The following is a 13,461-nucleotide window of genomic DNA, read 5'->3' as shown; positions in this document are numbered from 1 at the left end:
GCCTCTTGAAAACTCCTTCCTTCCCCTCACAAGCATTTTTCTTGTAGCACTGGCTGCCTTACTTCGTGATGGTGAAAATCTGGAGGACCTTATGAAACTATCGCCAGAAGAGCTGCTCCTAAGATGGGCCAACTTCCACTTGGAAAACGCAGGCTGGCACAAAATCAATAACTTCAGCTCTGATATCAAGGTACCAAGAGCTCTCCTGGCCTGCACGTGCCTGGGAAAAGGCTGGGAGCCAGCCAGGGTCATGTTTACATGTGTAAATGAGGCCCTTCTTCCCCAGAAAGGACCTTTCTTAAGCCCACTCGGTGTATTAAGGTTAACAGGGGTTTTGTGGACAGTGTACTTAAGGTACCGCAGTGCTGTTCTCTCTTGCCATGAGGTTGAGCCCCGCATTTAACTGTCTGGGGTGTTTCCTGCAGTGCTAGTGGGCTCCTGCTGCAAAGCTGTTGCATGTTTTAATCAAGTAGAAAACTGGTATTACTCATGTGTTTTCAAATGCTCTCAATCCATCTTTTTTGATGGAAATAATTTTTTCATGGGCATGCAACTCACTCAGGGTGAAATGATTAACTGCATCCCTGGAGAGCATGACTTCCACACACTCTTGGCAGGTGATGGCATTTCATCCAAAACATCATGGGCTGGAGAGAGGAACTGAAACAAGATCCCTTATTCTCTACACTGGGCTGAGTAGAAGTGGGAGCGAGGAGTCTTATAGCTGTTTTTAAGATGTGAGGGGGTGGCTCTCTTCTCTTAGCACTAGTGAGAAAGGAAGGGTGGTGACTCCTGGTCAGTGTAGGGTGTTTGGGCACTGATCTCAGCAGGTTTCTGGAGCTTATTCATATGGCCAGCAGTTTTGAGGAGGAGGAGGAGGCCTGAAGTGGATTCTGGGTTTAAGGACTGTTGGGGTGGAAAAAAAAAAAGAATTGATAATTAAGGTGCATGGGGAGCCCAGAAATCCCCTCTGTGTGTGCATATCTTGTCTGTTGGCTTGTCTGGTACAACCCATGGACTGCCAGGATATGCTTGAGGTCCATCTTAGTGCTGAGGACTAAAAGGACTTGCAGTTGATAAACAATTACTGCAGCTATTTGCTGCTCCTGATTTGTGACCATCCCTGGCCTCTCTCCTTTAAGCTGTTCTAGCTAACGGGCAGGCACAGGAGAAAACATTCAGGCTTCATCTAATCAGCTTTTTGCCTGAACTTTGTCTCCATTGACCCATTTTCTTCGTTGCTGTAGCAGTAGGAATGGCTGCCTTGTTTAGGGGTTAGGGCCACCTTGGGGCATCTGGCTGTGAGGGCCATGAGAGCGAGCAGCATGGGGTGACTGCCTCCTCCAGCAATTGCAGTGGAGGCTGTGGCACCGGAGCTTGCAGCAACGGCAGCTTTCAAACAGTTAAAACCCATAATTTTAATCTCATATATTTCTAACCTTTTCCCTTTCTGTTTCCTTTTCTGCTGCCTGGATTTCTGCCATCATACTCTCTTTTAAGCTTACAGATTTTGGTAATTCAGTAAAGGTACATAAGCCAATTATGCACAGTGACTTTTTAAAGATGAGCCTGAAATGAATTGTTATGGCATATTCACTGCTGTGCAGGAGATATGAATTTTCTTTTTCATCCATTTCAGGATTCCAGAGCTTATTTCCACCTCCTAAATCAAATTGCGCCTAAAGGGCAGAAAGAAGGAGAGCCTCAGATCAATATTAACATGTCGGGTTTCAATGTAAGTATTCAGGCTGTCGTGTCCTCATGCTGTAGAATCACGAACTACCTGTACCCTATAATTACCCCATGACACCTTGTGTAAAGTATCAGTGGGCATGTGCGCACCTCGGGTATGTGCTAAATGAGTCGTTGTTGCAGCCCTGATCACTACCCACCTATTAACATATATGACTGAGAAATCATATGTGGTTTTGCTCCATTTGGGAGCATGCTGGCTTCTGCTTTTGAACCACTAAGTTCAAAAAGCATAAAAGTTTGAAAGCATCTAAACTTGGAAAGCACCATGCTACGAAAAATACCAAGATAAATGGGGACAATTACATCCACAGCAGTAGGAATTAGCATGCATGCTTCATCTCTTTGATTAGTGATTGATGCCTAATGAAGGTGGGTGGAGTTGTGACATTGCCCCAGGTAACAGTCAGGAGCTTTCCATCTGCTTTGTAGTCTCTTCTCTTCCATGACAGCTCTTGTCCATTGCATCCCCGGCAGGAAAAGGATGACTTGCGGAGAGCGGAGTACATGCTTCAGCAGGCAGATCGGCTTGGTTGCCGGCAGTTTGTCACACCAGCTGATGTGGTCAGTGGCAATCCCAAACTGAACCTGGCCTTCGTTGCCAACCTGTTCAACAAGTACCCAGCACTTACGAAGCCTGAAAACCAGGACATTGACTGGACCCTACTGGAAGGTGATGGCCGTATCAGTCACAAAATTAGCGGGAGGGAAATATCTGAAGTAAGCACTTGTGTCACAAGAGGCTGTGCTGTGCCAGGGCTGGGAAGTTGGTTTTGCCATTTCCTCTGATGGGCAGGAGCACCGCAGTAGTGCAGCGAGACGTTCATGGGAGTGCTAATTGTTGGCAGAACTGGGATTAGGGCTTGGCTGCCTGGCTCCCAGACAGCACTTTACCTAGCACTCGTGTGAAAGACCTTCCTGCTACTTTTTCTTGCAGAAAGTGCAAAAGGCATGCTCTTCTGAGGCCTGGAGAAATCAAACTGATATCCAAAACTAGATATAAGGGCAACCCTCTTCCTCTGAAAAAATTATAGTAGAAAAAAATACCCTTTTCTGCTTGAAAACCTAATTGATGAGCTGTGCCGCTCAAAGCTCCCTGCCATGCAAGGTGGAAAACCCCACGCGGTTTTGAGCTTGCAGAAGTTGCATGAACCTGTTTTCTCTCATCTAGGAGAGACACGTGAGGAGCGGACCTTCCGCAACTGGATGAACTCCCTTGGTGTGAACCCCCATGTAAATCACCTCTACGGGTAAGTGTCAGGCTCTTGGGAGAGACCCAACTAGGTCAGACTAGAGATGTGCCTGCACCGGTGTCCTGTTGCCCACAGTGCCGAGCAAAGAGCTTGAGAAAGGGTGATGGTAGGAAGTGGGAGATGCTCACTGTACCCTCCCTGCAGTCCGTAGCTTAGGGATTTCTGAGCCAGCACTTGGCACACCAGCAATTGGCTTTAAGGGCTGAAGACAGTTTATTTTCCCCTGTAAATTGGTACCCTGACATCCCAATACATTTAGATCTGCTTAAGCAACTGGAACTAAATTTCTTGTCACCTAATTTTAGGGCTTAACCAGGATGACATAGTTAGGAGGCAAGATACTCTGGGTCTCTGTAGTCATTGGAGAGAGGTGGTTTTTATGTAGCAAAATTCTTCCCTGGATCAGTTGCTGATTACTGTTAAAACCTGCTTTAGCTCAGCAGCTACGTGAGCACATTGAGCATGGAGCATTTCTCCTGGCCCGAAAACTACAAAATGTTTTGAATTTTTTTCTTTTTAGGGTTGTTGAAATTGCAGCAACCTATAGAGAGTAGTAATGGTATCACATTCATGATGTCACAAAGTTAGAGTGCATTTAAATCTTGAAACGTTAGGCTTAATCGATGTTTTCCACTTTAGCGATCTCCAAGATGCACTGGTAATACTACAATTATATGAAAAGATCAAAGTTCCTGTTGACTGGAATAAGGTTAACAAGCCTCCATACCCTAAGCTTGGGGCAAATATGAAAAAGGTAAGCATTTCAAAAGATTTTAAAAGAAGCCATGGATACAAAAAAGTCCTATTTGAGACTTCCAGTCAAGTGAGTGTATTTGTGAGTGATTTTCTGTTTAAACTCTTTTCCTGTGTAGCTTGAAAACTGTAACTATGCTGTAGACTTGGGAAAGCATCCAGCTAAATTCTCCCTGGTTGGCATTGGAGGACAGGATCTGAATGATGGAAACCCAACGCTGACGCTAGCCTTAGTCTGGCAGTTGATGAGAAGGTAGGACCCGTCTCAGACATGTAAAAGTTGTGAATGGAGTACAGAATTTGAGAGGGTTTTTTGCCATGAGAGCACTGCAGCACTGGAACAGGACACCCAGAAAGATTGTAAAACCTCTGTCCTTGGGGAGTTTCTGAGACACAGCTGGCAGAGCTGATCCTGCTGCATGTGAGAGGCTGGAGCAGAGACCTCCAGAGAACCTGCTGGTGGATCTGTGAACATCCTGCTGACCAGCATCACCTCTCTTTTGCCTGCTGCTCAAGTCTGGTCCACATGCAGAAACCCTAAGCAGGAACATTTACACAGCTTTTATGTTCTGGCTTTTAATTGGAAATTGAGAAACATCCCAGGGCTGCTTTATAACCCCCTTCTGCATTGGAATAGGGGGAAGGAGAAACTCATTAACAAAGTTGATCATTCTTTTTCTTATCTATTTCTGAAGAATTCTAAGATGATGCAAGTATATAATATATATCTGCAAAATAGCTGCATGGTAACTTCTTATTTGGCACTAGAGGTCAGAATGCTAACTTGTGAGTTGATCCACACCCTTTAGGTAATGTGTTACCCCAATGGAGCAAATGGTCAATGGTGAAATAATTTAACAGGTGTCCTGAGCCCAGGCAATTTTGTGAGCTCATATTAAAGGACTTGAAAGGCTAGAAAGCCTAAATGCTTTAACAGAAATCACACTTCCCATAAGATAGATGATTCTTCCTTTTTGCTAAAGGAGTAAAAAAAAAAAAACCCAAAACAACAACAACAAAAAACCACCAAAAAAACCCCAAACCAAAAGCAGGGCTTGCATTGTATCCTGGCTGCACGCTCACCAGGGCTTTGCCCAGGCTCTGTGCCTAATCTTGTTCTCTCTGCTGGTTCTCAGGTACACGCTGAATGTCCTCGAGGACCTGGGTGATGGTCAGAAAGCTAATGATGACATTATAGTCAGCTGGGTAAACCAGACCCTGAAAGAAGCTGGCAAGTCCACCTCCATCCAGAACTTCAAGGTGCAGGTTCCCCTCTTGCATCTGAAAGGAGAGGGGTGCCCAAAAAGTATTTCCTTGGCTGGAGGAACAGCAGGGGCATCTTGGAAAGGGGTTTAAACGGGACAGGAGTCTGTCTGTGCTGGGAACAAAGTGGCTTCAAGCTACCGGAGAGGAGACTTTTTAGGGCTGCCCACAATGGGGAATAGCGGTGGGGCAAGAGAGCTGATGGGGTGTCAAAGGAGGGGAGGGTGGTCAGGCTCTGGGGCAATGGTGGGGGCTGAGCATTTGTGTGGTGAGCATTTGTGGGTGACTGTTGTCCCTTGGGGTCTGGTCAGCAGGGCAGACCTGCTGCCTGCACATCAGTTACTGCTTTGTATTTTCAGAGCACTTGCAGTAAATTGGAGTAAGGATCTTGTACTATTACCAAAGGAGGAGCAGCAGCTGGTTTTCCCTGTTGTCCAGCTGGGAATAATCACTGACACCGCTGCTTTGAAATGGCTTGTTTAAAGATTGTTTTGTTGCACGTTGCAGAGCAGTTGAATTGAGGTGAGAAGGATGCTTTAAGGATTAGACATTCATCTTTACATATCTGTCCCTGTATTCTCTAGGACAAGACTATCAGCACAAGCTTGGCGGTTGTGGATTTAATTGATGCTATACAGCCTGGTTGTATCAACTATGACCTTGTAAAGACTGGTCATCTATCAGAAGATGACAAACAAAATAATGCTAAGTAAGTTTGCTATCTCAAAAGCTGTTTTGCATTGAAAGAGTGCACCTTCTATGCGCTGACCTTAAGCTGCAAGTGTTTTTACCACAGTTTATTACGGCGGTTTTCAATCTCTTTTAACACTGTACCTTTTAGACAGGCAGCACTTCTTGAAATCTAATTGCTGTCCTTGCCTGTAACGCTGGAGGGAGTGGTTGGCTGGACTCTCTCGCTTGTTCAGAGAAATGCAGAACAGCCCAAGCAGATCTTAGCGATGATATTCTGTTTCCCACCTGTTTGTTCAGGCATGTGAAGTGCTCAGCTGGTGGCTCAGGGTTTTGAAATTGAACCCTTGTATGTCTCATGTCTTGCTGAATCATCATAGGTTGTCAAGTTTAAAGTATGCCCATTAAAAAATGCCATTGAAATGTGTGTTCTGTGACTGTTCTGCTGTGGCAGAATGACAGCAAAGTTTCTTACAGGTAATAGTCTCGCTTGATTATTCTTAAAGAGAAAACAGAAGGGGAAGTGTAAATGTTAGATGATTAATCTTTGGTTATACATGCTATCTATTAGCCCTAACAAATATTAATTACATTTTTTTAACTGTTGGTAAAGTGGGCTTGGCATTCAAAGGTCAATTTGCACATTAAACACACTTTCCTCTACTGTGGAAAAGGAATACAGCAAAAGATCAAAAAAAATTTATAAAACAGATGTGATGTGATTGGACTGTTCCACATTCTGAATCTTAATAAAGAGGATAATAGGTAAAATTGTCTTAGATAGGGCAAGAGCTGACTAGTCATTTATTGGTAGCGGTCTCAGTGCTGACCCGCTTATCTTTCCATGGTGAATAGGTATGCTGTGTCCATGGCAAGAAGAATTGGTGCCAGAGTTTATGCTCTTCCAGAAGATCTTGTGGAGGTGAAACCGAAGATGGTCATGACTGTGTTTGCCTGCTTGATGGGCAGAGGAATGAAGCGAGTATAAAAGGGTTGATCCATGTAAAGAAAAAAAACCAAAACACAACAAAAACCCAACCTGCCACCCTGGGTGCATAAGTAGCAGATCAGCTGTGATCATGTTGAAATGCTGTTGGCCTAGGAACTGTTGAAGTTCAAAGGACTTTGTTTTGCTTTGCAAGACAAACTCTTACAAAAATTCTCAGGGAGAGGAGTTTTAACCTACAGACGTGCTCTTTTCCCAAAGGAAAGTTTAACTTAACAAGAGCTCACAGAAATGCATTCATAACAGACCTGCATCTTGCAATACTGCTCTGGAGCTGTTTTCACTCCATTATTTCTCAGATACTTGGTGTGTGTTTTTTTACCCCTGAGGGCTATAAGGTGGTTGGTATGAGTTGTAATGGAAACAAATCTAATTTCTATCTGCAATCCAGTTTAATTTCTGTCATACGGTCCAAGCGTATTCCAGATTTGACCACTTCCTTAACTTTGCAAATAAAGCTACAGTACAAGTTGGGACCTGCAGGCCAGCTCGCAATGCTAAATGAGAAATGTATAATTAAGAAGATGGATCTTCCTCTGGTATTCTGTGTACATGGTGCTTTTTTATACATCTAACTATTTTGATTACTTTACAAATAAAGCATGGCAGTTTTTCTCTTGCTGCTTATAAAAAGGGGGGGGGGTTGTCTTTTTTTTTGTTTGTTTTAAAGTTATACAATATATGAGAATACCACCATCCTTGGACCTCTTGCAGTAACATTTGATATCATGTTGCTGATGGCACAGTTACACCTGAGAATGGAAGTGAATGCATTTTTGTATGCATCTTGGTTCAGTTCTGTGCACCTAGAAAATAATTTTTACAAAAATCTGCATGAAAACTATAACTTTTTTATTTAAAATGCTGTTGGATATAAAACCATACTACATTGTGGAGAGATTTGTGCAGGGAAGAGGCAAATGTTATGAACAGCAGGGTTCAATAAACTGAACAGCAAATGTGCTGGAACACAAAACTATTTTTACAGATAAAAGGAAGCATTGTTGCCAAAGAAGGAAGATGCTATATCCATAGGATTTAATATTATCTTGCTTTGGCAAGCTGTTTGCTATATTTTGAGATCATATTGCTATTCCAAGCTATTCAAAGTGATGTAATATGGTGGCAAAGCATTAGTTGAAATAAAAACATTTAAATACGCCCTTCTCTCCTTATTTACAGAAACCCACCATGGTGACCTGTCCTCAGCTGCTTTTAGCTTTGTTTTGGTTGAACTTTTTGTTTTGTTTTGATCTGTAAGATACCCCAGAATCGGGGTGTGCTTCAAGAGCTCTTGTTTTCTAAAATGGGCACTGGCAGTGCAGTTATTCTCAACCTGCATTTTAGTGAGGCTTTGCCTTTGTGGTAGCTTCTGTAAAACTTTGCTCTTGAAGTCTTGCTGTGTGCCCAGTGATGGTGTCTGCGGGTGCAGGAGAAGAACCCATTAGGGCAAAACCCATAAGGAGGAAGAAAAGTTGTTCCCTGTGCCAGGGACATGGTGCTGGGGCTTGTTTCCAGAAACCACAGGTCTGGAGGCGTAGTGGTAGCTGACACAGGTCTGGCATGATTTGAATCTCTAGGTGCTGTGGTGGGGGAGGGGATGTCCAGCAGCCACCAGCTGTTGCGGGGGAATTTGCCTACTCACGGTGGGTGCTGGAGGGACATGGTGGTCTCAGTGCACCAATTCCTTCAATCATGCAACCTATGGGTGAGAGCCTGGGCATCTCATGAGCTTTGTCAAAGCAGTGGCCTGACAGTGCAGAAGTCCCCAGAACCACCAGTGACTTTGGTGAAAATCAGGAACAATTTGTGTGAGACTGGTGTCGTGTAAACAAACATGTGTGACCTTAACTACATAAACCTGGTTTGGGTTGTCCCCCTCCTGACCTATCTGGAATGATTTTTTTTTTTCCTCCCCCCAGTGGTGAAAACAGGTAGGTGTGTTTGTCCAAGAGGCATGTTGCAGCTTGTCTGCCAATGGAATGGGGATGAGTTTGTGGATCAACCCAGATTACAGGTTGGTGCCCAGCCTCCTCTTTGGACATCATCTGGGGCAAACAGGGTGGCACAGCTGTGGGTTTAAGCCACTTCAAAACTCCCACAAGCCAAATGCTTGGAGGAGCGTGGGAATCCAACTACCAAACGTGTCATTCCCCATCCCATGCTCCAAACCATCCTATGGTGTGAAGGTGCTGGTGTGAAGGAGCTCTGTTCCAATGCTACATTGTCAGGGCTTCTGAACCATGTACGTGGTTATATCCTCACTTTTCTTTTTAAAGCAAGGAGGGGGAAAAAAACCCCAAACCCAAGCCCCTCTTACTGTGATCTTGTGTCCTTCATGAGAGACTGCTGCAGAAGCAGATCCTGCTGGGAAGTGATTTCTGTTGAAGTAGATGTTACACAGATCATCTGGAGCCCATGGTAAGAATCGCATGGCTTCTCTGTTCCCCTCTTCAGGTTTGTCAGGTAATTAAGTGTAATCATATTGGTAAGATTATTTGGGGCTCACAAGGCTCTGCCTTGGCAGTGCGGTGGGGTGATGTGGGTGTCTGCCTGTGCCAGATGAGTCCCTGGTGACGCAGGTGATGCGCTGCAAACACACAGGTCGTGCAGTAGAAGCTTCCACCCCATGAGAGATTTTTTTGGCCGACCAGATATCTGCAAGGGTCCCCTGTGTAGCAGCAGGCAGTGAATGTGTCTCTAGCATAGGAGCGACAGAGAGGAGCCTGGGGCTGGGGTGCCATCCAGGGGCGACCGCTCGGTACTACAGCCAGCTGCACCCGCGGGGCGAGCGCTGCCCGGCAGCGAGCAGTGCCCGCGGGCCGGGTCCTGCCTGTACGGGCCTGCGGGGGGACCTGCTCAGGGTCGGGCGGCCGGGGGAGCGTGGAGGTGGTTTGCAGCGTGGAGGACGGGGAATCACGCCTGAAAACGTGGAGTGCTGTGGTGCTTTGGGAATTGTAAGTTTGGGACAGAAGAGTGTGGAGATGCAGCTGCTTAGAGAAACTTTTGGGTTTAGTGCTTGAAAGATTATCTATTTCTCTATTTTCCTTGCTTGGTTTGAAAATGGTGGTTGGAGTGAGATGTTGCCTCCTTCTCAGCCCCCTTTCTCTGGTCAGAACTCTTCCTGTGCCCTTCCTGCAGCCGGTGCTTCTGGGCTGCAAGCCACATGTCACCTTTCCTCATCTGTAATGGACAGATGCAAATCCGCTATTCGGTGCTGGACCTTCAAAGCACGTTGAGAGGCTGGTGCTGCTGAGAGCACAGCAGGGAGCATTCTGTTAAAAGCAAAGGAGGAGCACGTTTATTTGAAGCAGCAGCTTCTTCTGTACTGTTATACCTCGTGTGGGCTTCAGAGATGAAAGCTGATATGAGGGCTAGTGAGTGAGAGGGACTTAATTTTTCTATGTGTAGAGGATGAAAACAGGGCAGGTGAAAGGGAGGAGTTTGGCAGGGAGCTGGACAGGGGCTGCTGTACCTGAGAGGAGACATGCAGGAGTCCTGGCTGCTGCAGGGGACAGGGCATGGGATCCGATGGCACCAGCTGGGAGTGCTCGCTGCTCACAGAGTGTTGGGAATGCCAGCAAAGCCTCTTGGTGATTTATTGCACAAAGTCTCACTGTACAGCCAGCTGGGAACTTTCCACTGGTACAATTTTTTCATAAGAAAATATATAAACAAAGCTTCTCACAGGAAATCGCATATATTTTCACTGAAGATGGAGTGATATACCATAAATAGAGTCACATTCATCCTGCTGAAACAGTGGTCTAGTGATTTATAGCACTGGCTGGAGTTATAGTGTAATTACAGTCAAAATTCTTAGACTTTGGAAGTGACCACATGTATCTGTCTTTTCTTATCGCTGCTTTATCGTAGTACAGAATAAGCAATTTAGTTGCACTCCTGTTGGGTGTTTAACAAGGTGGTGGTTTAAAAATGGAAGGAATATTTTCTGCAAGCATCCAGAGGAGACAAGACTTTCCTTTATATAAACTTTTCACCAATTTATATTTTTCAATGGAAAACATCTAATTTTGTAGAGAGTTTAAAATTTGCTGAGGTGGGTTTTGCTTGCTTGTTTTTTAACTTCTACCTTTTTCTATTGCAGATCACTAGCACAGAGGAATGCAAAAGCAAGAAACAAACTGGAGATTTTTTCCACTACCTCCCAAAGTACGTGAAGCTGAGGAAGGTGAGGATGGTGCTGAATGCACAAACAAAATGTAAGCAAAAATGTATTGACCATTGAATAGTTTGCACAAACCTAATCATAAATCTGATAACCAGGAAGATGTGGCATGTGTGGTTTTGTTGTGCAGCCCCAGTTTGTCCCTTCACTGGTGCAACAGTGAAGGTTGGTCTTACTCCGCACTCCACGCCAGGTTTCCCTTGTCAAAATGTGCTGGTTTGTGTGTTTTCAGCACTAAGCAAAGGTTTGTTTCTCTCTTACTTCTTAACAGCTTGGGGTAATTCCTCTTACGGACAGGGACGAATGTGGTGTGTCTGACACATGTTCTGTTACTTCCTTCTGTGAGTGCTCAGTAAACGTTGGGCATGTCTTGTGGCAAGTGTTTATACAGTGATAATTCCTGAAAATTTTGTCACCTTTCTGCAATGTTATCTAAGTGCTCTTGTTTTTAGAAATCAGGTGAGAAATAGTCATTGAAAGCATCTCAGAGAAAAAGCCAAAGAACGGTAAAAGCCAATGTTCCTTAAACCTGGCAGTGCTGCCATCAGCCTGCATGGCCAATGGCGACGTCAGAGCAGTGGAGGCGGCTGTGGTCGGCAGGGGCTCTGCTCACTGTGGCTTTAGGAATTACTAAATTCCTGAAGTCTCCTGAAGGTGGAAAACAAAGAGACACCATGAGGCACAAATGCTGTCTGTGCAGATCATGCCTTCTGTGCGCCGGCAGCCAAAGCCAAGGGAAGACCATGCTAATTCTGCAGGACAGGTCTCTGTGGGCAGACTTACTCACTCTACCTATGGTGCAATTTAATCTCTGCAGGAAATCCATATCTGCGAAGTGCAAATACCCAGCATTGACTGTCCCTGGTGCCTGAAGGACAGGATTTGTCATCACGGTTACTATTGAGCACCAGACACCTTGGTTGAGCATCGGCAAATGGTGCTGCTGATTCTGGAGGCTGTGGGGCTGCTCCTGCAACCCAGCATGGGGAAGTGCTTCTGCAGAGCAGAAAGGTTTTCCCCTGTAAGGGGGTCTGTGCCAGGCAGAAGTTTAGCCCAGCAAGTTGTGTTATCTGGCCAGGAACACGTTGCAAGTCAATAATGGTGTAAAGGAAAAAGCATCCAAAAAAACTTAATATTTCTGGATATGACTGCATCCATGGACAAGGGAAGAGCTACGGATGTCATCTATCTGGACTTTTGTAAGGTCTTTGACACCATCCCCCACAACATCCTTCTCTCTAAATTGGAGAGATATGAATTTGATGCATGGACTGTTCAGTGGATGAGGAATTAGTTGGATGGTCACATCCAGGGGGTAGTGGTCAATGCCTTAATATCCAGATGGAAACCAGTGACAAGCGGTGTTTCTCAGAGGTCTGTATTGGACCAGTACTGTTCAATATCTTCATCAATGACATAGTGGGATCAAGTGCACCGTCAGCAAGTTTGCAGACGACACCAAGCTGAGTGGTGGGTCGACACGCTGGAGGGAAGGGATGCCATCCAGAGGGACCTTGACAGGCTGGAGAGGTGGGCCCACATGAGATTCAATAAGGCCAAGAGCAAGGTCCTGCGCATGGGTTGGGGCAACCCCAGGTATCAACACAGACTAGGTGTAGAATGGATTGAGAGCAGCCCTGAGGAGAACGACTTGGGTGTGTTGGTGGATGAAAAGCTCAACATGAGCCGGCAATGCACGCTTGCAGCCCAGAAAGCCAACGGTGTCCTGGGCTGCATGAAAAGAAGCGTGACCAGCAGGTCGAGGGAGGTGATCCTACCCCTCTACTCCACTCTTGTGAGACCCCACCTGGAGTACTGCGTCCAGCTCTGGGGCCCACAACGTAAGAAGGACATGGAGCTGTTGGAGAGGGTCCGGAGGAGGCCATGAAGCTGTTAAAAGGGCTGGAGCACCTCTCCTGTGAGGACAGGCTGAGGGAGCTGGGGTTGTTCAGCCTGGAGAAGAGAAGACTCCATGTTGCAGCCTTTCAATACTTAAAGGAGGCTTATCTTTTTAGATGGGGACAAAACTTTCAGTAGGGCCTGTTGCGATAGGACAAAGGGTAATGGTTTTAAACTGAAAGAGGGTAGGTTTAGACTAGATATAAGGAATAAATCTTTTACAATGAGGGTGGTGAAACTCTGGAACAGGTTGCCCAGAGAGGTGGTAGATGTTCCATCCCTGGTAATATTCAAGATCAGGTTGGACGGGGCTCTGAGCAACTTGATGTAGTTGAAGATGTCCCTGCTCATTGCACGGGGGTTGGGCTAGATGACCTTTAAAGGACCCTTCAAACCCAAACTATTCTATGATTCTGTGTGGGCTTGAGGAAGGCTGTGCCTTTGAACCCACGCTGCTGAAGCATGTACAACTTCTCTGCATTGGTGTACCACCATGGGACACTTATTTACCAGTTTCACAGAACTGAGTGGGATGTTTGGAGTGGCTGTGCAGTGAGTGAGGGTGGAGATGAGACTGTGATCCGTATTTAATCACTGAAGAGAGAGGGGTGTAGTTTAACTTCTTATACTGTAGATGAGATTCATCCCATGTGGCT

At 45.5% G+C, this 13,461-nt stretch overlaps 2 protein-coding genes across 5 annotated transcripts in view; both read left to right on the top strand.

The window, feature by feature from the left end:
• Positions 1 to 7,877, top strand: part of PLS3 (plastin 3) — a 53,523-nt gene extending 45,646 nt beyond the window's left edge. For all 4 annotated transcript variants that reach the window (XM_075763235.1, XM_075763234.1, XM_075763237.1 and 1 more), the window contains exons 8-16: positions 48 to 190; positions 1,640 to 1,735; positions 2,230 to 2,425; positions 2,924 to 3,002; positions 3,645 to 3,759; positions 3,878 to 4,011; positions 4,895 to 5,018; positions 5,606 to 5,730; positions 6,567 to 7,877. In XM_075763235.1, coding sequence (XP_075619350.1) covers positions 48 to 190; positions 1,640 to 1,735; positions 2,230 to 2,425; positions 2,924 to 3,002; positions 3,645 to 3,759; positions 3,878 to 4,011; positions 4,895 to 5,018; positions 5,606 to 5,730; positions 6,567 to 6,699 — 1,145 coding nt within the window. In that variant the 3' untranslated portion in view covers positions 6,700 to 7,877. The remainder of the gene's footprint in view (positions 1 to 47; positions 191 to 1,639; positions 1,736 to 2,229; positions 2,426 to 2,923; positions 3,003 to 3,644; positions 3,760 to 3,877; positions 4,012 to 4,894; positions 5,019 to 5,605; positions 5,731 to 6,566) is intronic.
• A 150-nt stretch (positions 7,878 to 8,027) lies between these two features.
• The window catches only part of SLC6A14 (solute carrier family 6 member 14), a 100,370-nt gene continuing 94,936 nt past the window's right edge, over positions 8,028 to 13,461 (top strand). Inside the window, exon 1 of the mRNA XM_075763228.1 lies at positions 8,028 to 10,940. Coding sequence (XP_075619343.1) covers positions 10,926 to 10,940 — 15 coding nt within the window. The 5' untranslated portion in view covers positions 8,028 to 10,925. The remainder of the gene's footprint in view (positions 10,941 to 13,461) is intronic.

This window comes from Balearica regulorum, chromosome 11 (genome assembly GCF_011004875.1).
Source record: "Balearica regulorum gibbericeps isolate bBalReg1 chromosome 11, bBalReg1.pri, whole genome shotgun sequence".
Taxonomy (NCBI): Eukaryota; Metazoa; Chordata; class Aves; order Gruiformes; family Gruidae; genus Balearica; species Balearica regulorum.
The sequence above is the reverse complement of the archived record's forward strand: the minus strand, read 5'-3'. Positions and strand labels throughout refer to the sequence as shown.